Below are 24,922 nucleotides of genomic sequence, written 5' to 3'. Positions count from 1 at the left end.
CCCAGGCTTGAGTACAGTGGTGCAATCACAGCTCACTGCAGCCTCAACTTCCCAGGCTCAGGTGATCCTCCCATCTCAGCCTCCCAAGTAGCTTGGACTACAGCCATGTGCCACCACACCTGGCTAGTTTTTTGTAGAGATGGGATTTTGCCACTCTGGCCAGGCTGGTCTTGAATTCCTATGCTCAAGCAATCCACCCAACTTGGCATCAGAAAGGGTTGGGATTATAGACGTGAACCACTGTGTCTAATGTTTGTTTAATTCAACTGTTTTACTTCACTTCTCCATATGCACATTCTACCAGTGCACTCTAACTTCAGGTTGAGTAAGAAACAGAGAAAAAGTAGCTATGAGTTGCCTTATGTTTCCAATCCCTTCTGTGTGATCATCTTCAACATAAGTGGTTGGCTAATAAGAGGAACTTGAGCAGGAAATGCGTTGACCGGGTTCCTTGGCTGTTTATGCTAAGACATTGTCTTCTGAGTTCAAATCAAATTCTGGGTCCAAATGGACAGTGGTGTCTCTTGGGGCTGTCAGTGTCCCAGATTACTCAGATGTAAATGTGTTTAATATGGAAGAGGAGCACAGAATTCTGGTGAACCCACAATGTGCAGTGAAACTCAAAATAAGTATGAGGAAAGTTATGAAGTTGAAGGGCAAGCATCACAAATACCATTTACAAAAGGATAGGCATATTGCATGTATCTTCCCTGTGCTGGACAAGGGTTGTGTGCAGCTATGTAGGGCACATGCTCATTAAGCTGGCCTTCATTGTGAAGGTTCTGTGTTAATGAATGGTGGAAATGCTATTCATAAGGAAGGATGGGCCATCTCTACACACCCAGATGGTCTGTGGCTGGGAGCATAGCAGAGGCAATCTTGGGCATCCATGGAGATGTTCCTGTGTCATCTTTCAGGATCCCAGATTTTCCTCACAAAGGGTCCGACCTCTACAAAATAGACATGCATTAGCTGAGCATTTCAACATCTGTAGAGCTCTGCCACTCTAACTACAAGGGCTTCAGCCCACATATTTGGGCAATAATTCTGCCTTCTATCCAAGAAGATAAAGGCCTTGTAAGCACTCACCAAGGAGTCCTGGTTTACTTAACCATTAACTGTTTGCTAATGGCTGAACGAAGTCTTCAATTTCTCAAGGTCCTTCTGCAGGTGGTAATGCAGATTGGCGATAATCAGTCTACTCTGTTCTTTGTAGGCACTTTCCCTACATTTTCAAAGGCCTGCATCATCACACCTGCTGCAACATTCTCTATCATTGAGGCATTTTCTCAGGAAATCACCTGTGAAATATTTTGCAGCTAACCACCTACCTGTGCCCCACCAGCCAACCTGCGTTACTCCTGCCAGGCAGGTGAGTGGTCCCCAGATCCCTATTTTACCACCTGTTTTGTCAGACTGTTCTTGGTATCAGCTGTGTTGGAGGGAGTTCTCTGCAAAGACCAATATGGGACTGCATATACAGAGATTTTATTTCAAGATATGATTGTGAGAGAATGATGAGGGGAGCAGTTACTTAGTCTATTTGAGCTGTTATAACAAAATACCACTGACTAGGAAATGTATAAAGAGGACTTTATTTTCCCAGAGTTCTGGAAGCTGGGAAGTTCAACATCAAAACATCGGTAGGTTCAGTTGTCTGTTGAGGGCTCATGTCTGTTTCCAAGATGATGCCTTCATGCTGCATCTTTTGGAAGCGAGGAGCATTGTGTCCTCACAGAGCAGAAAATAGAAGGGCCACAGGACAAACTCCCTCTATCAAGCCTCTTCATAAGGGCACCTGATCCCATTCACAAAACTCTTATCTTCGTGACTTGACTTAATCACTTCCCAAAGGTCCCACCTCCTAATACTGTTACACTGTTTCAACAGTAAACAGTTTATGTAGAGTTTCAACATAAATTAAGGAGGGGACAAAACATCCAAACCAAGGAAGGCTGGGAGGGCAGCCAGAGGGAAGGAAAGTGCAAGAGGAGGTTTGGTGGAGGTGTCCTAGATTGCCTGCAGTCCAAGGAGGTTGGGGAGAGTGTCAGTAACAGGCCTGCCTTGCTATCCCTGCTCTGCAGTCACTGGCTAAGAGTAGTCCTTAGAAAGCACAGCCTGGCACTCAAATACAACAAGAATATGTGCTCAGTAGGAAAGAGACCACATTTCCCCAATAGCCCAGGTAATGCCCTCCCCTCAACTGGCATCTCTGTTCCCTAAACATTGACCTCTTTTCTCTGAATCTCTTGGGGACACATGGGTTGAATTCAGGTTCTCTGTAGCCCTCTGGATTCTGTCTGCCTTTGTTATATCTTCACGACCAAGTTATATAGCCTCAACTAAAGCTTGTAACAAAGCAAAGTTACTCTCCTGTGTCCTCTGATGGCTGGTGAGATATGACTTCAAGATGAAGCCTCACCCACACTCCCTGTACAAAAACGCTTCTCACGTAAGTGTCTCTTTAAGTGCTTACTGTAGTATGACTTATTGCTAAACTTTCGTCCACACTCTTGGCATTCATAAGGCCTCTCTCCTGTGTGTATTCTTTCATGCACAGTGAGGTCTGACTTACTGGTATAGCCTCGCTTACACTCCTGGCACACAAAAGGCTTCTCCTTTGAGTGTATCCGCCAGTGGTGTCTGGTGAGACTTCTCTTCCAGCTGAAGCCTTGCCCACACACATTACACACGAAGGGCTTCTCCCCTGAGTGTGTCCTCTGGTGTGTGAGGAGATTTCCCTTCCAGTTGAAGCCTCGCCCACACTCCTTGCATACAAAAGGCTGCTTGCCAGAATGTGCAAGCTGGTGTTTCACAAGGTTTGACTTCCAGATAAATCCTTGCCCACATTCACTACAGATGAAAGGCTTCTCCCCCGAGTGTGTCTTCTGGTGGAAGAAGAGAGTTGACTTTAGGATGAAGCCTCGCCCGCAATCCTTGCAATTAAATGGCCTTTCCCCTGAGTGTGTCCACTGATGTCTAAGAAGATTTGCCTTCAAACTAAAACTTTTCTCACACTGCTTGCACATGAAGGGCTTCTCTCCTGAGTGTGTCCTCTGATGTATGGTGAGATTTGGCTTCAGGGTAAAGCCTCGCCCACAATCCCTGCAGAAAAAACGTTTCTCACCCAAGTGTGCCCTCAGGTGCTTGTTATAGGAGGACTTATCCCGAAACCTTCGCCCACACTCCCGACATCCATAAGGCTTCTCCTCTGAGTGTGTCCTCTGGTGTAAAGTGAAGGTTGATTTTTGGATAAAGCCTCGTCCACAGTCCTTGCACACAAAAGGCTTCTCCTCTGAGTGTGTGATCTGATGTTTCACAAGGGTTGACTTCTGAATAAATCCTTGCCCACATTCTCTACAAACAAAAGGTTTCTCCCCTGAGTGTGTTCTCTGGTGGTAGACGAGAGTTGACTTTTGGCTAAAGCTTCGCTCACAATCCTTGCACACAAAAGGCTTCTCCCCTGAGTGTGTTCTCTGGTGTCTGAGGAGACTTCCTTTCACGCTAAAACTTTGCTCACACTGCCTGCACGCAAAGGGCTTCTCCCCTGAGTGTGTCCTCTGGTGTGTGATAAGGTGTGACTTATTGCTAAAGCCTCGGCCACACTCCTGGCATCTGTAAGGCTTCTCTCCTGAGTGTATTCTCTTGTGCACAACGAAGTATGACTTATTAGTATAGCCTCGCCCACACTCCTTGCACACAAAAGGCTTCTCCCCTGAATGCGCCTTCAAGTGCTTGTTGTATGAGGACTTATCGTTAAACCTTCGCCCACACTCCTGGCATTCATAAGGCTTCTCTCCTGTGTGTGTTCTCTCATGCACAGTGAGGTATGACTTACTGGTATAGCCTCGTCCACACACCTTGCACAGAAAAGGCTTCTCTCCTGAGTGTGTCCTCTGGTGTCTGAGGAGATTTGCCTTGAGGCTGAAGCCTCGCCCACACTCACTACACACATAGGACTTCTCGCCTGTGTGTGTGTTCTGGTGCAAGAGCAATGCTGACTCATCTCTAAAGCCCTGGTGACACTCCCTGCATGTAAAAAGTTTCTGCCTGGAATGTGCTTTTTTGTGTATGATTACTATAGTCTTCCGGCTGAAGTCTTGCCCACGCTCTGCACACTTGAATGCTCCCCATCTTGAATTTTCCATTCCTTTCAATACTTTGTCTATTTCTGTAGGATTTTCCCTCTGGCCTTGACTAGACTCTATTTCCACTACACCGTTCCTCCTCCTTGAGCTTACTGCATGTCTTAGGGGTGGGCTGGAAAATGCCATGGGCTTAGTGCTTTTTTCTTTCTCTTGACCTTCAGCTGTGTCACTCTGGAAGCTTTGATCAGAAAACTGTAGTTGCTGTTGCCTCTGATGTGCAAGTCCAAGATTCTTGGGCCGCAGGACATGTTCTGCATATATTCCTGGAGAATAGACCAACAATGAGACTGAATCAGTAACGAAAAGTCTTTTATCAAAGAAAAACCCAGGACCAGATTGCTTTACTGCTTAATTCTAGTAAACTCATAAAGAACAACAAACACCAATTCTTCTCAAACTATTCCAAAAAATTGAAGCGGGGCAGGGAGGAATTCTTCCTAACTCATTCTACAAGGCCAGCATTATCCTGATACCAAAACCAGACAAGGACACAGCAAAAACAGAGAACTACAGGCCAATATCCCTGATGATGCTAAATGGAAAAATCTTCAACAAAATACTAGCAAACCCAATGCAACAACACAGAAAAGATAATACACCATGATCAAATGAGATTTATCCCAGGTATGCAATCATGATTCAACATACACAAATCAATACTTGTGATACATCACATGAACAGAGTGAAGGACCAAAGACATATGATCATCTCAACAGATACAGAAAAAGATTTGATACGATTCAAAATCCCATTATAATAAAAACTTTTATTTTTTTGAGACAGGGTCTCACTCTGTCACCCAGGCTGGAGTACAGTGGCATGATCATGGCTCACTGCAGCCTCGACCTCCCAGGCTTACACGATCCTCCCACCTCAACTTTCCAAATAGCTGGACTACAGGTGCCTGCCTGTAGTCAAGCCACAGGTGCCATTGCCTGGCTAATTTTTGTATTTTTTGTAGAGATGGGATTTCGCCATGTTGTCCAGGCTGGTCTCAAATTCTTGAGCTCAAGCAATCTGCCCATCTTGCCCTCCCAAAGTGATGAGATTAAAGGCATAAGCCACCACACCCGGCCTATCATAAAAACTTAAATCAGGTGTACAGGAAACATATCTCAACATAATATAGACAATATGTTCCAAACCCACAGCAAACATCTTAGTGAATGGGGAAAATATAAAAGTCTTTCCTCTAAGAACTGGAAGAAGATTCGAATGTCTACTTTCACCACTCTTATCACCATAGTTCTGGGAGTCCTAGTCAGAACTATGGTAAGAGAAAAAAATAAGGCAAGAAAAGGAAATAAAAGGCATCCAAGCTGGAAAACTGAAGTCAAATTGTCTCTTTTTGCAGATGACATGATCGTACCTATAGAAAACCTAAACACTCTTCGAACTGATGAATGATGTCAATAAAGTTGCACAATATGAAATCAGAAAAAAAAAATCAGTAGTGTTTCTATATGCCAATAATAACTAGATGAAAAAGAAATCAAGAAAGCAATCCCATTTATAATTGGTACAAAAAACTATATGAATAAACTTAACCCCAAATTAAATGTTCTCTATGATAAAAACAATGAAATAAATAGACGAGGACACAAACAAATGAAAAGACATCTTATGTTCATGAAGCAAAATAATACTGCTGAGATGACCATACTGCCCAAAGCAATCTACAGATTCACTGAAATACTTATTAAAATACCAGTGACATTCTTTATAAAAATAGACAAAATACTCCTAGAATTCATAAGGAACCAAAAAGACCTCCAACAGGCAACAGTGAGCATAAAGAACAAAGTGGGAGGCATCATACTACCTCACTTCAAAATATAATACAAAGCTAGTGTCACCAAAACAGCATGGTATTGGCCTAAAAATAGACACTGGCCAGACACAGTGGCTCACACCTGTAATCCCAGTGCTTCGAGAGACTGTGGCAGGCGGATTGCTTGAGGCTAGGAGTTCGAATCCAGCCTGGGCAACACGATGAGACCCCATCATTACAGAAGATTAAAAAAAAAATTAGCTGGGCATAGTGGCACATGCCTATAGTCCTAGCTACCTGAGACAAGAGGATCACTTAAGCCCAGGAGTTAGAGGCTGCAGTGAGCTATGATGGCACCACTGCACTCCTGCCTGGGTGGACAGAGCAAGACCCTGTCCATAGAAACAAAAACAAAAATGAAATACATATAGACCAATAGAAGAGATAGATAATCTACAAATAAATCCATATATTTACAGCCAAATGATTTTTGACAAAGGCACTAAAAACATACCTTAGGGTAAGGACAGAATCTTTAATAAATGGTATTAGAAAAAGTGAATTCCAAAATGAATAAGAATGAAATTAGATGCTTGTTTCTCATACTATACAAAAATAAACTCAAAATAGATTAAAGACTTAAACATGAGTTCCACAATTATAAAACAACTTGAAGAAACACAGGAGAAGTGCTTTAGGACACTGGCCTAAACTAGCCATATTCTATGGCTAAGACTTCAAAATCACAAGCAACAAAAGCAAAAATACACACATGCGACTGCATTAAACTAAAAACTAAAAAGCTTCTGTACAGCAAAGGAAAGTATCAACAGTGAAGATACAGAATGTAGAATGGGAGGAAATATCTGCAAAGTATTTATCTTACAAGGGACTAATATACAGAATATACAAGAAGTCAAACAACAACAAAAAATCCAACTAAAAAGTGGGAAAAGGATCTGAATAGACATTTCTCAAAATAGGACATACAAATGGGCAACAGGTATATGAAAAAATGCGCATCATCACCAATCATCAGGGAAATGCAAATCACACTGAGAGATCCTCTTAACCCAATTAGGATGGCTATTATCAAAAAGACAAAAAATAACAAACAATGGCAAAGATGCAGAAAAAAGGCAATAATTATACACTCTTGGTGTATAATTAGTACAGCCATTATGGAAAATGGTATGGAGGTTCCTTAAAAAACTACAAATAGAACTATGATACAATCCAGCAATCCCACTACTTCATATTTATCCAAGGAAAAGGAAATCAGTATGGCAAAAGGATACCTGTACCCCCATGTTAACATTATTCACAATAGTCTAGATATGGAATTAACCTAAATGTCCATCAATGGTTGAATGGATAAAGAAAATGTAGTACATATATATAATGGAATGTTAGTCAACCATAAAGAAGAATAAGAATACTACTGTCACAGCAGTATCATTAGAATCATTATCATTAACTAATGATATAATCAGTATCATTAGTTTGTTATGTTAGGTGAAATAAGCCAGGCACAGAAAGCCAAATATTGCATATTGTCACTCATATGTGGGAGCACAGGCTAGGAAAGGGAGAGGGAAGGGAGAATGAAGAGCGGTTGATTATGGGTACAAAAATATAGTTAGATAGAAGAAATAAGTGTTTGATAGCACAGTAAGGTGACTATAGTTAACTGTAATTTATATTTCAAAATAGAAAAAAATTGAGTATACAGAGAAATGATAAATATTTGAGGTTATGGATCCTGATTTGATCATTACATATGGTATGCATATATCAAAAGACCACATCTACTCCATAAATAGTGTACAATTATTATGTATCAACAAATAAGAAAATAATCCCCCCAAAACTAATACAAAATAGTAGGCATCTACAAAGGGGAGATATTTATATATAAATGGAGAATAATAAAGAATTATCTTTTTTAATACATTAAAATGAATATTCATATTAAGAAAGGAAAAACTAAAGTGAAAAGAGAAATAGCAAACTGATAGAAAATACTGCTGGTACGATGACAGTCAATGTGCTTATTATTCAGGAAAAATACTCCAAAACTTGTCAGATATATGATTATATGAGCTTTCCTACATCCTCTGTATAATTTCTAATTTTTCTGATCACTCAGATAATGACAGTTAAGTTTGCTGATTCTGTATAAGTTACAGGGTAACTTACAATGGTGTTATTTTGGCACTACCCACATACATCCCACCTTCTCATAGCTGCACTGAACCAGCTTTGTCATTCTGCCAGTAACCTCACTTATGAGTTAAATAAAATCCTAACATATACTCCCATTACATTAAACATTCACACTTTCAGAAGTCAGTGGCAGACAAGAAGCCTTTTATTTTAATTAACTGGCAGACAAATCAGCAAGTAATTGATATGGGGGCGAGAGAAGGGAGTTGATAATGGACTGAACGTTAGCATCCCCTCCAAATTCATATGTTGATGCCTTAACCCCCAATGTGATGGTATTTGGAGGTGGAGTTGTTGGGTGATAAACAGGTTTAGTTGAGATCATGGGGTGAGCCCATGAGAGGACACAGCAAGAAGGTGGCAGCCTGTGAGCCAGGATGGGGACCCTCACAATGAAGCAAAGGTGCCAGCACCTTCATCTTGGAATTCCCGGATTCTAGAACTGTAAGAAATAAATGTCTGCTGTTTAAGCCTCCCAGTCTATGATATTTCGTCATTTCTACGATACTCAAGATGACTAAGAAAGGAGTCTCTTCCCACCTATGTAAACTGAGGGAGTGGCACCGATCCAAAAGCAGACCTTATGCACGTGAAAACTCAGGCCAGCTCCAAATTTCTCAGTGGATGCCCCCACATTTTTTCTGGGGTGGTGGGAAGCAAGGAATGGGAAAGAACTCCACAGTCTGTATGAACCTGCTTTTTTTGCAGACAATAGGACAAAGTCAACAATAACCATAAAAAAAAATCAACCTGCTAATTTTCTGACAGAGAGTATACTGTGTAATTCCACTTACATGAAGTTCTAAGATAGGTGAAATTAAGGCATATTGAACAAAATCCGAATAGTGATTTTCTCTAGTGGACGTGGGGGCAGGAAATGACTGGAAAAAGGCACAAAAGCACTTCTGGGGTGAGAGTAATTCTTTTGTGTTGTCATAAGGGTCCAGATTACACAAAGTTATGCATATGTCAAGGCTCACTGAATGTTACACTTAAGATTTATGCATCTTATATAAATCCTAAAAAGAACCACAAAGAAACATTATAATACTACTTATTGATATGCATGCTGAAGTGTTTATGCATAAAGGATAATGATGTCCACAATATTAAAGAACATCAAAAGGAAGATGGACTTATGGATGGAGAGAGCAATGCACAGCTGGGTAAGTAAGCAATAAAGAATATGGAGCACAAAGCTAAATGCTGACTGTAGGTGGCAGATCGACAGGTGTTCATTCTATAAGCCTTTCAACTTTTTAGTATCCACCAAAATATAATTGTTCAACATTTGCTTCACAAAAAAATGCTGGAGGAAAGGAAGTATTATAGGATGTAAACTCAAAATATATATGCCATGAAATAAGGAAAGTTAAATGAGGGTTACAGTCACCAAAAAAAATCTTAGGAACTAATATTAATATTAAACGAAATAGATTATAATACAGTAACTATTATTAGGTTTTACAGATGAAATATGATGACCAGGATTTGCTTCAAAATAATCCAGGAATGGGAGATGATGGTGAAAGTACAGAGGACACAAGATTCCCTGTGAGCCAATAAAATTGTAATAATTCTAACCCTGCATGTATTTAATAGTAGGCTAAAATATATAAAGTAAGTCCTACAAAACTTAGTAGATATGGAACAATCCACTATGAATATAGAAGATGTAAAAATCATCTTTCCAAGTATTAGTTCAAACTGCCCTCCCCCAAAAAACTATAAAGCCACAGAAGAGTTAAATAACAACAACAAAAATCTTTATATATTGGCCAAGCATGGTGGCTTATGTCTGTAATCCCAGCACTTTGGGAGGCTGAGGTGGGAGGATCACCTGAGGTCAGGAGTTCAAAACCAGCCTGGCCAACATGGTGAAACCCGTCTCCACTAAAAATACAAAAAAAATTAGCCATGCCTGGTGATGAGGACATGTAGTCCCAGCTACTCAAGAGGCTAAGACAGAATTGCTTGAACCCAGGAGGTGGAAGTTCCAAGGAGCCAAGATTGCGCCATTGCACTCCAGCCTGGGCTACAAGAGTGAAACTCCGTCTCAAAAAAAAAAAAAAACTTTGTATCTTTAGATCTTTATATCTTTATAAACTTGATCTAGGAAGGGTTTCTTAAACAAGACATAAAAGAGACTTCCAAGTACTCGAGAACTGCAGCTGCATAAGGCTAAATCTGTCCACACATTCTCCAATAGCATATAAAGGTCAATAGAAACAGATGACCCCTGAAACTGACACATAACAAGATAGAGAAAACTAAATTTATCATTGTCATAAGCAGAAAACTTAACACCACTTTTCAGCAGTCTCCTGTGGTCCCACTGTGAGGAGTGAGGGAAGCCAGTAAAACAGCATGAAAAGAGAAGAGAGGAACACAGGGCCTAACTGTGAACTAAAACTGCTCCAAAAGAGAACACGTCCACCCTAGAGGTAAGAATCATCATCATCATCATCATCATCATCATCATGAGGCCTGATGAACCACTGCAGTGACTACAGGGACTTAAGAGGGTGCACAATCCTAGACCACAGCCCCACTCAGGCAGTACATCTGGGGGAAGTAGGGGAAGGAAGAAGTGAAGTGACCTCTGGCAACAGTAGTACTGCTTAAAACATTAAACGACAAGGAAAAAAAGCTATGGAATTGAAGAAGGAGAATAACGGACTGAGGTTTTAAGAAGCTAAAATAGAACTTAAACAAATTTACAAGAAAAAAACCCCACCAAAAAATGGGCAAAGGATATGAACAGACACTTCTCAAAAGAAGACATTATGCCGCATAATGTCATCTAAGTGATGAGCACTTAGAAAAAGTGCTCATCATCACTAGTCATTAGAGAAATGCAAATCAAAACCACAATGAGATACCATCTCATGCCAGTTAGAATGGCGATCATTAAAAAGTCAGGAAACAACAGATGCTGGAGAGGATGTGGAGAAATAGGAACACTTTTACACTGTTGATGGGAGTGTAAACTAGTTCAACCATTGTGGAAGACAGTGTGGCGATTCCTCAAGGATCTAGAACTAGAAATACCATTTGACCCGGCAATCCCATTACTGGATATATACCCACAGGATTATAAATCATTCTACTATAAAGACACATGCACATGTATGTTTATTGCAGCACTTTTCACAATAGCAAAGTCTTGGGACCAACTCAAATGCCCATCAATGACAGACTGGATTAAGAAAATGTGGCACATATATACCATGGAATACTATGTGGCCATAAAAAAGGATGAGTTCATGTCCTTTGCAGGAACATGGATGAAACTAGAAACCATCATTCTCAGCAGAGTAACACAGGAAGAGAAAAATCAAACACTGTATGTTCTCACTCATAAGTGGGAGTTGAACCATGAGAACACATGGACATAGGGAGGGGAACATCACACACTGGGGGATAGGAGGCAGGGGAGGGGACAGCATTAGGAAAAATACCTAATGTAAATGACAAGTTGATGGGTGTAGCAAACCAACATGGCACATGTATACCTATGTAACAAACCTGCACGTTGTGCACATGTACCCCAGAACTTAAATTAAAAAAAAAAATCAGTATATAGAAGAATGAGATCCAAATTGTGTCAAAAAATTTATATTTACTTACACAGAAAAATAAATAATTAAAAAAACAAAACAAAAGAAAACAAAAAGAAGCTAAAATAGGAATACCCGGACAGTATCAGGAAGGGGTGATAGACTTAGGCTTGCAGTCGGGCAGTCACGAGGAAAGTCACAAATGAGGAGACCGAGTGGGAGAAAGAAGCCTAGCAAGTAGGGGGAAAGGAGGCTTCCTGGGAGAAGGAGTCCAGGGACCTCAGGAGAACCACTCACTCAGCAAGGACTGGAAGAAGGCAGGGCCAGGTGGTCTGAAGAGCAGCCAAGGAGGCCAGAACAGCTTCCAGGTCCCCTGGCCTCAGAGAAGCCTCCTCCCTCCTGAAAGGCTGAGTGCCTTGTGCTCTGTCTGCCCTGTCTATCCCCTCACCTGCACAGGGGCCCAGCCGGCGTCTTCTCTCTTCTCCCCAAGGTGCTTCCCCTTGCTCTAGCCGCCTGATGAGTTCTGGTTTAGAATGGAGAATTCCTGCTCACAGGGAAAAAAAACCATGAGGTGACTCCTGGTTGTAGGCTCCACGGGCTATTTGCTGGAGCCACTCAGGGCAGGAAGGGAGGGAGAATCAGAGGGGAAGGCTCAGGAGGACCCTGTCTACCATGATCAGAGTACAAATCCCCAGGGGGAGCCCCAGTGTGGTGAAAGAGGCCTGCAGGTGCCCAGTGGCAGTCAGTATGAAACTTTACCAAAGCCAGACCGTCCTCAGGGGAATAGAGAAAACAACATTCTTGTCTCTGAACCTAACCCTATGGCAACATCAGAGGCACTGCAGGCCAAATGTTAGGCTCGAGGGAAGCCACGCTTACCTAGTGAGACCAGGTGGCTGTAGTTCTCCAGTGTCACCTCCCTGTACAGGGCCCTCTGAGCAGGGCTCAGCAGCCTCCATTCCTTCTGGGTGAAATCCACAGTGACATCCCCAAATGCCAAGAAAGCCTGTAACACAAAACCCAGGCATGCTCACCAGGGACAGTGTTGCACTCGGGCAGTTGGAAGATTCCAGGTTCTGCCACCTGTACACAGATCACTACTTGATGAGTGACACCCACAAGCCAGTCACCTGCTGGAGGACGCCAGGAAAGACAGATCACTCCCCAGGAGCGGTGCTGGCCTTGGTCCTGTGCTAACAATGTGACTGCTAGGGCCAGTGAAGGAGATGGGTCCATCCTGTGACAGCAAGGACAGTTCTGGGAAGTCTCACCTGTCTCCTGGCTCCCTGGGGTCCCATGACTGTCTTCCTGCTCTCCATGGAGAAGGGAAGCTTGCAGATGGCCGATCTGTTGGGAGGAGAGAAGTCAGAGGGTGGCTGGGTGCAGCTGCCCTCCCCATGTGTGACACAACTGGGGATCTAGGGAGGGCGTACCTGCACAATTCCCCTGTGGGGGTCTGGCCAAAAGGTCTAGGGAGCCAGGCTCCCTGCAAATCCAGGACAAGCTCATCGGGGAGTGAAGACCCTGAGCCCCAGGAGCTGGATGAGGTTTGTTGCTTATATCACTGAGGGGCTAAAAGGATGAGGAACACCTGCAGATGAGGTCCTGCGTTTAAGATTAGGGCTCGGAGTTCCAGGTATTCTTTGCACTGGACAGGAGAACACACAAAAGCTGTCTGCCTCTTCTAGCCTCTGTCTCCCCGGGTTTGAAGTCAGGATAACCACAGGGGCAGACAAAGTTGAGAAGGCCACAGGCAGATGGCATTGGCAGTTATTCAGTACTGTACAACACCAAAGCCTTTAACAAATTAATAGCATGGGGAGTGTGAGCTGTCAGGAATAAAAGTCCTCAGACACATGGTCAATCTAAGGCAATGAGTGATCCAATGCAATTTGGATCTGATTGCAACAAAGAATATGTGAGGAGTTTTAACAGCTAGTGAAATCTGAACACTAATTGGATATTAGATTATCAAACATTAATTTTGTTGTTATAAAAAATTTGGGGTTTTAAAAACATGAGCCCTTCCTTGTATGCAAACTTTTGGAACATTCATGAGTGAAAATGATGTCTGGATGTGCTTAAACACCCCTTCTCACCCTCAAAAGTCAATTGAGCATTACTGGCCACACTTCATAATTTTTAGAACTGAATAATGTGTACTGGGTTCAATATATTATTTTCTCTGAATTTTTTGAAAAAAATTCCAGTAGAAATACAGGAAAAGAACTGTAAATTAAGGTGGTGGGTATAATGATTTCATTAGAGTATTCACTATACTTTTAAGTGAATGTTTTGATTAAAAAAAAAGTAAAAGTAAAAACACAGACATAGGGGTGAAAAGAAGGAAATGTGAAGGAACAAAGATGCTATCATGTGGTGATTATGATGAACACAACATACATCCACTAGCCAGCAACTTTGAGACAGAAGAAGTGAACAAATACTATGGTGTTATGAAAGGAAAATAAAACTAGGGATCCCAGTCCACTCTGCCAAAAGGAAAACATTAAGCTGAAAGCTGAGTCATGCAAGAAGCTGCCTTTCCTTTTGTTCCTAAGGAGATAGCTACAGATAAAACGTTAAATATCTCCACAGTAGCTACTCTATGCACACCTATCTTATGTAAAGTGCTGATTTACTGAGTGTGAGATGAATGTATAACTATTCTCCTGCCTGCTCCTTTTCTCTTGTCACAGGTGGATTACCATACCTTTCCTCTTTCCCCTCCAGCCTACTTTTCCTTTTTAAACAATGAAGCTCTCAAACTCATCTTTGGGGAAAGCCACTGACCTCTCTGTGGCATGTCCTCAACTGTGGCAAAATAAACATCTAAATTGGTACTTGACTCTGATACTTTTTGGTTTACATGTAGTTGGAGAAGAAAAACAGTGAAATTTCTTCTTCTGAGGGCAGTTGAAAGGGGATTTAAAACATTTTTGTTATTTCTTTCTAAATACTTACATAGTTTACACCTTTCATGTCCCATCTGTGCTATCTTTACCTATTCCAAAGTCAAACAGATATTCCCCTACATTTACTCTTAGAAGTTTAAATATTTTGTTTTTGATGGTAGTATAAATATGTATTTCATTTTTTAACTGTTTGCTGCTAGGTTACAGAAATACAAGTGCTTTTTAAAAATACTGACCTTATTTCCTGAAGTTCCTAAACTGTGTGTTACTAGTATCTAGTTGTTTAACTACAGATTCTTCCATGTATATACTCACATCTTCTGTGAATAAAAATTTTTTCTTTCTGTTTCAACGTTTATGCCTTTTATTCCTTTTTAATACCTTAATAGGTTAGCTAGATATTCTAGGATAATGCTAAATTAAGAGTGATAAGAATCAACATTAATGCTTGTTCCTGATCTTAGTGTGAACACACTGACAGCCAGGCTGTCACACATCACCTTTGTTTCATTAAGGGAAATTCTTTCTATTCCTCATTTGCTGAGAATGTTTACCCTGAATAGGTGTGAAATGTTATCAAGTATTTTTCTGCATTAAGATAGTCATGTAGGTTTTTCTCTTTTGCTCCCTGAAAGCAGTGAAAGGAAAATAAAAACGTTGGAACCCAAACCACTCTGCCAAAAGAAAAATATTAATCTGAAAGCCCATTCATCCAAGAAGCTGCCTTTCCTTTTGTTCCTAAGCGGAGAACTACAGAAAGAAAGTTAAGTAAGGTTAAGTATCTCCGCCCGGCGCGGTGGCTCACGCCTGTAATCCTAGCACTTTGGGAGGCCGAGGCGGGCCTCCTCCTCATGGTCAGGAGATTGAGACCATCCTGGCTAACACTGTGAAACCCCGTCTCTACTGAAAATACAAAAAAATACAAAAAATAGCCGGGAGTGGTGGCGGCGCCTGTAGTCCCAGCTACTCAGGAGTCTGAGGCAGGAGAATGGTGTGAATGCGGGAGGCGGAGCTTGCAGTGAGCGGAGATCGTGCCACTGCACTCCAGCAAAAAAAAAAAAAAAAAAAAAAAAAAAAAAAAAGTTAAATATCTCCACAGGTAGCTTACTGTATGTTCACCCTATCCTCGTTTTTTTGGGAACAAACTCTATTTGGCTAGAATATATCATCCTTTTCATGTATTGCTGGATACTACTTGTCCATATTTTGGTGAGAATTCTTGACTATTTTCCTCTGGAATGATTACATGTAAGGGCACTTGAGAACTCTGTTGAAATGTTCTATATCTTGATTGAGGTGATAAGTGACCTGTGTATACTTTAGTGAGTCAAAACTCACTATACAGTTAAAAGCAGTGCTTCTTATGGTATGCAAGTTACACCTCAACATTGATTAAAAATCCTCTCAGAGATCAAGTATATATGGGTAAAATAAGACATCTGGATTTGTTTAAAATACTTTGGCACATAAACAGGGGGAAGGGATAAATCTAACAAAACTATCCATGGTTTTAAAATGATCAAATCTGGATGAAGGCAACATGGGGATTCATATTACCATCTCCCAATTTTGCTACCCATTTCAGATTTTTCATAACAGTAGTTTACAGAAAAAGCATTAATCATATTGCTAATTCTATGCTTACCAAAAAATTGGCTAAAATAATCTTATAGGAACTAACTTCATTTGAAAATACTCAAAAGTCCCCAGCATTCAAGAAACTGCTCAATCAAGAAAAAGCCACATTAAAAAAGAAGGCAGTTGGCTGGGCACAGTGGCTTATTCCTGTAATCCCAGCACTTTGGGAGGCTGATGCGTGTGGATCGCTTGATCCCAGGAGTTCGGGACCAGCTTGGGCAACATGGCAAAGGCTCATCTCTACAAAAAATGTAAAAGCTGGATGTGGTGGCACGTGCCTGTAGTCCTAATTACTTCTGGCTTGAGCCCAAGAGGTTGAGGCTGCAATGAGCCTTGATCATACCACTCCACTCCAGCTTGGGCAACAGAGCAAGACACAGTCTCAAGAAAACAAAACAACAACAAAAACAAAACAGGAGACAGTCATATTTGCAGCCCAATACACCTTATTCCCAATGTTCTATCCTGTCCAAGTGCTGCCTAATGGAAAAATCTCATGGTGAACTTGCCTATAGATCCCTGGGGCAAAAAATTACAGGTGCAGAATACAACAGAACCTCTAAAGCAGCATCCCAGTTTCCACCTCCTTCCCTCAAACCTGAGAAAGCACAGTAGACCTTTCTTACAAGGTTCGAAGCTGTTGGAGGCTGCCTGAGGGACTGTTCTGTTTTGAGGATCTCACACCTTAGGGAGGAAAAGCACTGGATCTTGCTTGGTAAAGAAGCAGACAGACTGAAGAGCAGATGCCTGGGCAAGATATTATGGGTGGAGACATACAACAGACCATCAGAGGCCCAGAGGAGAGACTCTTGGGACAAATAAATATTTAAAAGCAGTTGCCTATGAGAAAATGGAAAAAGCCACAAGCAAAGGTAAGATCCATGCTCCAAAAAGGCCTGAGAAAATCTTAAACCTTCTCCTCAGATTGATCCCAAAGCTTAGAACGAATGCCAAGATAATAGCAAAAATCCTCCCTGGAAAAGAGTCAGTCTGCAAAAACCGGAAAAGGAGCTTGTTTTTTTCACAATGCCTAATTTCTAACAACAACAACAAAAACTCAGAAAACATGGCCCAATAAGTGGAAGAAAATAAAGTGACGGAAACCTTCCCTGGAGAAACTACGCTTCAAGCAAACTAGACAGATTTTAGACTGTCTAAAATATTTTCAAAAACTCATGTAAACACGGGTAGAGAAAAGGAAATCAGGAAAATATATACGAACGAAATATCAACAGAGATTACAAAAAGGAAGCAAACAAAAATTCTGGACCCGAAAACACAGTAATTGAAAAATTCAGTAGAGGGGTTTAACAGCAGATGAGCAGGCAGAAGAAATAATCAGTAAACATAAAGAGAAGAATTTGAAATTTCAGAGACAGAGAAGCAGGAAGAAAAAAGAACAGAGCCAAAAGAGTTATAAGGCGCCATTAACTGGACATATATATGGGTGTCTAGGAGAAGATGCTGATAGATTACTGAAGAAATAATGGCCAAAACTTCAAAATTTGAAGACAGACATGAATCTACAAGGCCAGCACACTCAACAAACTCCAGGAATAAATTCAAGGAGGTCCACACCCAAACACACTTCTCAACTACACTTACGTGAAACCAGCTTCAGGAACACAGGACTGGCAGGGGGAGAGAAGTTAAGAATAGTGTCATCGTGCCTCTCTCAGGGAAAAGCTGTCACCATAGACTGAGAACTGGAGAGGGACAGGGTTCCATCTTGTCATTTTCACAGCCCACAGTGGAGTTTCTCTCAAAGTGGACCAAAATGGGGGTGGGGAGGGTAGCAGTCTGTGTGTCAAATGTTACAGACTCTCACTGTTCTCAGGGCTCAGTTGATTTTTCTGAATAAATGTTTCTCTAAATTCCTGAGTAGTCTTAAGACAAATTCTGTGTGGTTTAAATGGTTGTTTTTGGTTTTCTAAATTACCAGTTATGGTGTTTTGCTGGAGATACAGTCCACATTGCTCCTCACTGCCATTCCAGAATCCACATTTCTGATTATAGTTGGGACCAGAACTAGGGCCAGGCAATTAGGTAAGTGGTGTGATCATTATTTATCCTCATGGGCAGAAGGAGAATTAGGAGATAAGCCTGGCAGGCAGAAGGAAGGGGAGGAAAAAGCTATGGCAGGGAAAGAATGAACAAGCCTCAGCACCTAAGCAGGCAGATGGGAAGTTTGCCAAGGTAGGGAAACTTCCTTTACCTAGATCACAAAGAGAGAAGTAAAACAGACAAGGGGCACTACTGAGCTGGTTTCTAGATATTTCTTCTCTCATGCTTCCCATCTTAATGAACCTGAGTGTGAAATCTGAATTGTAAGGAGAAATTTTTGAGACCTGGAAAATTTCTGCATAAACTGGGTAATGGGTAAAATTAATACATTGCTGATTTTGTTGAGTATGATTCTGGTACTCTAGTTATGTTAAAAGGCAAAACAATAACAACAAAAATAGTCCTCAGAGAAGTAGCTGCAGTAAATTTACAGATAAAATGGTGTCTTGGATTGGCTTCAAGATGCTCTAGCCTGAAAACAGAAAGCATGGGGTGGGGAGGGGGTTGGATGAAATAAGAAGAGCAAAGTGTTAAGGTGCAAGGGAACAGAGAGATCTGTTATATATTCTCTCTACTTTAGTTCCTACTTCAATATTTTTCATTGTAAATTTGAAAAAAATTGAATATCCCTTCTGAGATAATTTGGAGAGGAAAAATAGAGAAAACTTTCATTTCCAGGGTGTGAGTGGAGAACACTGCAAACTGTTTGGTCTCACTCCTGCCATCTGTTGACATCTGTGGGAGTTAATATCCTGTAGGAACAGAAACTGAGAGCCAGAAGAAAGTGGTTTAGTTACCAATAAATTAGATATGAATATGAGGCAAACTTGAAACATTTAGCTCCTCCACGTACATTTCACTAAAATTCTCCTAAGATAAAAAAACAGCTCCTACATTTTTGGGAGATGAAAAATGTTCATATGTTGATTTGATGATCAAGACTTCACTATATACAGTTCTCAAAACTCATCAATTAGAACTTAAAATGAGAGAGAATTTTATTGTCTCAATTATACCTCAATAAAGCTAATTCTTAACAGAAACCCCCAAAATCCCAGCTGGCTCCACTTGATCCCAGATATGTTACATAAAGTAACTTGAACCCAGTCCACTTGATCCCAGATATGTTACATAAAGTAAAAATTATTATTTTTTGAGACAGAGTCTCACTGTCCCCCAGGCTGTAGTGCAGTGGCATGTTCTCTGCTCACTGCAACCTCCATCTCCTGGATTCAAGTGATTCTCTTGCTTCAGGCTCCAGAGTAGTTGGGATTACAGGCGTGAGCCACCATGCCTGGCTAATTTCTGTATTTTTAGTAGAGATGAGGTTTCACCATGTTGGCCAGGCTGGTCTCGAACTCCTGACCTCAGGTAATCTGCCCGCCTTGGCCTCCCAAAGTGCTGGGATTACAGGTGTGAGCCCCCACGCCCAGCTGTAAAAATTATTTCAACTGATTAACACACCACTTCTTAGTCTGTGAAATGGGGATTCCAATTCCTAACTTCCACATTGGTTGAAGAGATGAATATGGCAATGACTATAAAGCCCTGTCCCTGAGACAGGACAATGGCTCAGCACATGCTGACTGAATAATTTTTTACAAGACCTGGTCTGCACCACGAATGCAGCAGCCTGAATAAAGCACTGAGAGAAGAAATGTAGGGACAATGATGGACGTGTCCTGAATGAGGGCATCAGATCTGGGGAACGTTCCCCATGAGAACTGGCTGAGAGGTTCTGGGCCTCAGACGGGACAGTGTAGGGCACAAGATGCCAGACATTAGCAAAGGAAACCCACCATGGTTTAGGGCAGAGAAGGCACTGCAGGAAGGCAATACATAAGAAGTCCCCACCTGGGGTTGGGCTGTCCTCCCTTATCCTGCAGACAGTCCTCTCATGGGTAACGTGGGAGTGCAGGAAGAGGAGCTGGGGACTAAAATAGCTCTAAAACTGGCTCTGTGATCCTCAAAGGTGGCCTTGGAAATTCCCAGTCCCAGGGTAGAGCCTCTTCTTGTTAAAAAAAAGGACCCAAAGTCTTCCAGAGAAGAAAACAACTGTACGCAGGTTCCTGGGAACAGATCCTGAGTGTGGGCATCACAACAGAGCCTGTCCTGACATGATGCTAACCCTAAACACAGCTTATCCCGTTGGTGCTTCCAGAATAAGGAAGTGTTGATATTCATTATAATTTAACACTTATTGAGAATTTAATATATGCCAGGGATGGTTCCAGGCATGGCACAAATTTTTCTGCATTCTATCTTCACAACTGTCCTATGAAGTGACTATTACCCACCAATTTCAGATGAGGAAACAGGCACAAAACATTTAAATACCTTTCTCAAAGCAACACAGCCAAGAAAGTGCTAGAGCTTGGGTTTCAACTCTCGCTGTAAAGGGCTATGTCTTAACCAGTTAGGCATGGCTATGACATTTCTCAATGAATCTGCATAGGTTAGGAGGGGATCTCGGTTAAGCTAGATTAGCTTGCAAGGTCATGAGGTATATCTTGACTGATGGGTCTCTCTACTTTGGGGTTCTGCTGACAATTTTTCCATAATGAAATGATTAAATCAGTTATTTGGATGGTCACTGCACAGCCCCAAAGGCATTTAAAAAAAACTGCAGGGCCTAATGGTTGCTGTTACTCCCACTCCAATAACCGAGGAAGCCCTGCCAACCTGGTGAGGACTAAATTCACCTTTTTTCCCTTGCCCAAATGCCTATCTATGAGGCTTGGGGAGTCCTGCCTGAGAAACCATAAAATCTCATCAGACGAGTTTTATTACTCTTATATAATGAGGCTCACTTTCCAACCTGACTCTGGTACAGCATCACATGACAGCAGATGCTGAAGGAAATTACAAAATATACTTCTTTGACATGTTTTGAAGTGGCTGCCACAGGGGCAACAGATTGAAATGGATAGCCCCGCAAAGCTGTCATGAGTGGGAAAATTTGCATCTGCAGCGAATCTCCATTAACATAGCCAGACCTCCTTCGTTCTAAGCCTTTCCTAGGTCTGGAAGAGACAGCCAGCCTGACACGCGGTGGCTCACACCTGTAATCCCAGCACTTTGGGAGGCCGAGGTGGGTGGATCACCTGAGGTCAGGAGGTCAAGACCAGCCTGAGCAACATGGTGAAACCCCATCTCTACTAAAAATACAAAAATTAGCCAGGCATGGTGGCGGGCGCCTGTAGTCCCAGCTACTCAGGAGGCTGAGGCAGCAGAACTGCTCAAATCTGGGAGGTGGAGGTTGCAGTGAGCTGAGATCATGCCACTGCACTCTAGCCTGGGCGACAAAGCAAGACTCTTTCTAAAAAACAAAAACAAAAAAACCCAAAAAACTGAAAATAGACATTTACCATCTATTCTGAGAGCTGCCACTAAGAGGCTGCATCTACATAATAAGAACTTTTATCTACGCCAATCCCCTTAACTCTGGCATGCTTCTGATTCCAGTCTTTAGGCAATAGCTTAAGTCTCTCAACCAACTGTCCACTAAATAATCCGTAAGTGTCCCCAAGAGGTATAAACCCGTTTGGAGATATACCGGCTTTTCGGGAGGAACCCGTGTATATCTTTCTCTTGTTGATTTATAATTTTCTTTTTGGAGGCGGGATCTTGCTGTGTTGCCCAGGCTAGCGTGCAGTGCAGCCAACATAGCTCGTTACAGCCTCCACCTCCCGGACTCAATTGATTGGGCCTCCCAAGTAGCTGAGACCACATGCATAGGACACCAGGCCCTGCTAATTTTTTATTTTTCTAATTTCATGTAGAGACAGGGTCTTGCTGTGCTGCCCAGGCTGCTCTGGAACTCCTGGCCTCCCAAAGTGCTGGGATTACAGGCATGAGCCACAGTGCTCAGCCTGATTTATTATTTTACCTGAAATTCCTGTCTTCCTGAATTGTATAAAATTAACCTGCAAGCCCGACCGCCTCGGGCACTTTCTCAGGACCTCTTGAGACTGAATAACCTGGGCCACAGTCACTCATACTGACTAGGAATAAACCTTTTTAAATATATTTTGGCAGAACCCGGATTTTGCCATCATTAGCAAGGTCCCAGGGAAGAGGCCACCTGGGTCCCCACAGCCACCTCACCTCCCGCGGACGCTGCCCCACGCAGAGCCCCCGCCCCCCCACACGTCTAGACGTGCCCGTGTGAGGACATTCGGTCCCGGCCTACACTCCTATCCGCGGAAGATCGTCCCAAGGCGGGGCGCCCCCAACTCAAAGCAGCGGCCCTTCCCCAAAACACGCGGGCGAAGTCCTCCCCGGTCCCGCCTCCCACAACAAAGTCTGGAGCATCAGAGTCGGAGGGAACCCGAGTCGGACCTAGCCCACCAGTCTCAGGGCTGTAACCCCCACCCCACCAGTGGACCCTGGCTGTGGCCGAGTCCCCCTCCACCTCCAGCCAAAAGACCCCCGTGGCAGCTCGCTAGGCCGCTGGCCCGTCCCCACCCGAGGAGCGGCGACCCTGGCACACGGGGACCTGGGTTGCTCGGCGCCCCTGTGAAATCTGGGCTGTTCACCGCCCGAGTCGCCACTACACGCAACCGGGGACAGAGACTCAGTGGCTGCCCAGACCCGGGGCGCTCGGCAAGCCGCAGCCCCACCGCCCACTCCAAGGCGCGGCCTGGGTCTCCGCCCCTCCCCAGAACGCGGAGACGCCGGGCCGGAGGGAGTGCGCGCTACGGCCCCAGCAGCGCCCTCGTGTCCCAGGCCTTCCCGGCCCTTCTTCCTGCGCGGGAAGGGCGCGCTGGAGAGAGGGACCCGCAGGAGCGCGGCTCACCAGGGCGGCTGAGGGCGAACCGAGGCGGTGAGGTCACCGACGGTGTACCACGCACCTCACGGCCCGCTGACGCCCAGGGATCTGGAACGCTCGGCGCCGCCCGGGACTACACTACCCAGAATCCTCAGCGCGGCCGGGACTACGCTACCCAGCATCCTCGGCGCGGCCCGGGGCTATACGACCGTCCGTGTCGCATCCCCTCGGTGGACTACACTCCCCAGAGTCCTCGGAAGTCGTCCAGATACACGCCCCAGAATGTTGGGCATAGCCGTCACCGGGGACTGCGCGACCCGGAATCCTTGGAAGGACTCCTCGGAAGGACTCCTCTCTGACGGGTGGTGCGAGCCCATGGTCTTTTGGACGCGGAGGGATCCTTTCAGATCCTGTGATTTATTTATGTAGCCCTATACATACATTAAGAATATTTTCCCATTTCTATGATATAGGTAAGTAATTTTCCCACTGTCATTTGATTATGGTTATGTCTTTTTTTTTCTTTTGTTTCTTTTTTTTTTGCTATGTAGTACTTTTGATCTCTGATTTTCCTACGGGTTTTGTGGTTTTATCATTCGCATTTAGATCTCTCAATGGTTTAATTTTTCTCCAGGTACACACTGTGAATATACGCTTATTTTTAAAATTTTCCGATATTTTATTAATTTCCCATTAAATTTATTAAAAATATAGTCTTTACCAAATAATTTAAGGTTTCAGCTACATAATTCAGTATACTCAATTTACATTTGCATTTCAATTTCTAATTGTTCCCCCATTTATCTAATTATGCATCAATGCCAGAATTCTTTGATTATGTAGGGTGTATAATATGCTGATATCTTTTGTCGCTTGCCAAACCACATAGACTTTATATTTCAGGCCTTTACTAGGTATACTTGCTGTTTGCTTTTTCTCTTTTGATTTTTAAATTTTTAATTATTCTGGATAAATATTAGTTGTACATATTTATAGGGTACATGTTATGTTTTGATACAGGCATACAGTGTTTAATGGTCAAATGAGGGTGATTGGGGTATCCATCCCCTCAAGCATTTAGCATTTCTTTGTTTTAGGAACTTTCCAGTTCTCTCTTTTATTTTTAAATATATAGTAAAATTGTTCTTTACTATAGTCACTGTATAGTGCCACCAACTACTAGATCTTATTCATTCTATCTAACTGTATTTTTGTACCCGTTAACAAGTCCCTCTTTATCCCCTCTACCCACTATCCTTCCCAGCCTCTGTTAACCATCTCATTCTATTCTCCATCTCCATGAGTTCACGTTTTTAGCCCCACAAATGAGTGAGCACATGTGATATTTGTCATGCTGTGCCTCATTTCACTTAACATAACGTCCTACATTTTCATACATGCTATTGAAAATGACAGAATTTCATTCTTTTAATGACTGGCTAATATCCCATTGTGTTTATATACCACACTTTCCTTATCCATTCATCTGTTGATAGACACTTTGATTCTATATCTTTACTATTTTGAATAGTGCTGTAGTAAACATGAGAGTGCAGATACATCCTCAAAATATTGATTTCCTTTCTTTTGGTATATACTCAGCAGTGGGATTGCGGGATCATATATATATTTATTAATTCTTTCGAGGAACCTCCATACTGCTCTCCATAGTGGTTGTACTAATTTACATTCCTAACTACAGTGTATGAGGGTGTATCCACATCCTCACCAGTATTCACTATTGCCTGTCTCTTGAATAAAAGCCATCTTGACTGGGGCGACATGATATCTCATTGCGGTTTTGATTTACATTTCTCTGATGATTAGT

General features: G+C 42.5%; 1 protein-coding gene and 1 long non-coding RNA gene across 9 annotated transcripts in view; one reads left to right on the top strand and one right to left on the bottom strand.

Annotated features, from left to right (window-relative positions):
• Positions 1-1,579: 1,579 nt before the first annotated feature.
• Positions 1,580-23,247, bottom strand: ZNF337 (zinc finger protein 337). 8 transcript variants are annotated; one of them, XM_063633866.1, is made up of 6 exons: positions 23,122-23,238; positions 13,140-13,354; positions 12,978-13,053; positions 12,586-12,712; positions 12,155-12,250; positions 1,580-4,411 (listed from the first exon to the last, which is right to left on the bottom strand). In XM_063633866.1, exons 3-6 carry the CDS (start codon positions 13,023-13,025, stop codon positions 2,406-2,408), a joined length of 2,277 nt encoding a protein of 758 aa, XP_063489936.1. In that variant the 5' UTR covers positions 13,026-13,053; positions 13,140-13,354; positions 23,122-23,238; the 3' UTR covers positions 1,580-2,405. The 8 variants fall into 8 exon arrangements, with proteins under 8 accessions (XP_063489936.1, XP_063489934.1, XP_063489937.1 ...); XM_063633864.1 differs by lacking the exon at positions 13,140-13,354 and adding an exon at positions 17,865-19,090 and having other exon boundaries at positions 23,122-23,237; XM_063633867.1 differs by having other exon boundaries at positions 23,177-23,213.
• LOC134735879 (uncharacterized) overlaps positions 23,229-24,922 on the top strand; it is a 29,013-nt gene continuing 27,319 nt past the window's right edge. The window contains exon 1 of the long non-coding RNA XR_010119443.1: positions 23,229-23,567. This is a non-coding gene — a long non-coding RNA (uncharacterized lncRNA). The remainder of the gene's footprint in view (positions 23,568-24,922) is intronic.

The sequence above is a fragment of the Symphalangus syndactylus genome, chromosome 24, assembly GCF_028878055.3.
Source record: "Symphalangus syndactylus isolate Jambi chromosome 24, NHGRI_mSymSyn1-v2.1_pri, whole genome shotgun sequence".
Taxonomy (NCBI): Eukaryota; Metazoa; Chordata; class Mammalia; order Primates; family Hylobatidae; genus Symphalangus; species Symphalangus syndactylus.
This window is presented reverse-complemented; position numbering and strand designations above follow the sequence as displayed.

What these genes read in the sequence shown, in the direction of transcription:
- ZNF337 (XM_055265616.2), bottom strand. Translation starts at nt 13,025, where the DNA reads ATGGAGAGCAGGAAGACAGTCATGGGACCCCAGGGAGCCAGGAGACAG. An exon ending in CCCAGGGAGCCAGGAGACAG is followed by an intron (nt 12,713 to 12,977) that starts GTGAGACTTCCC and finishes TTTGTGTTACAG; the next exon opens with GCTTTCTTGGCATTTGGGGA. An exon ending in CCGGCTGGGCCCCTGTGCAG is followed by an intron (nt 4,412 to 12,154) that starts GTGAGGGGATAG and finishes TCTATTCTCCAG; the next exon opens with GAATATATGCAGAACATGTC.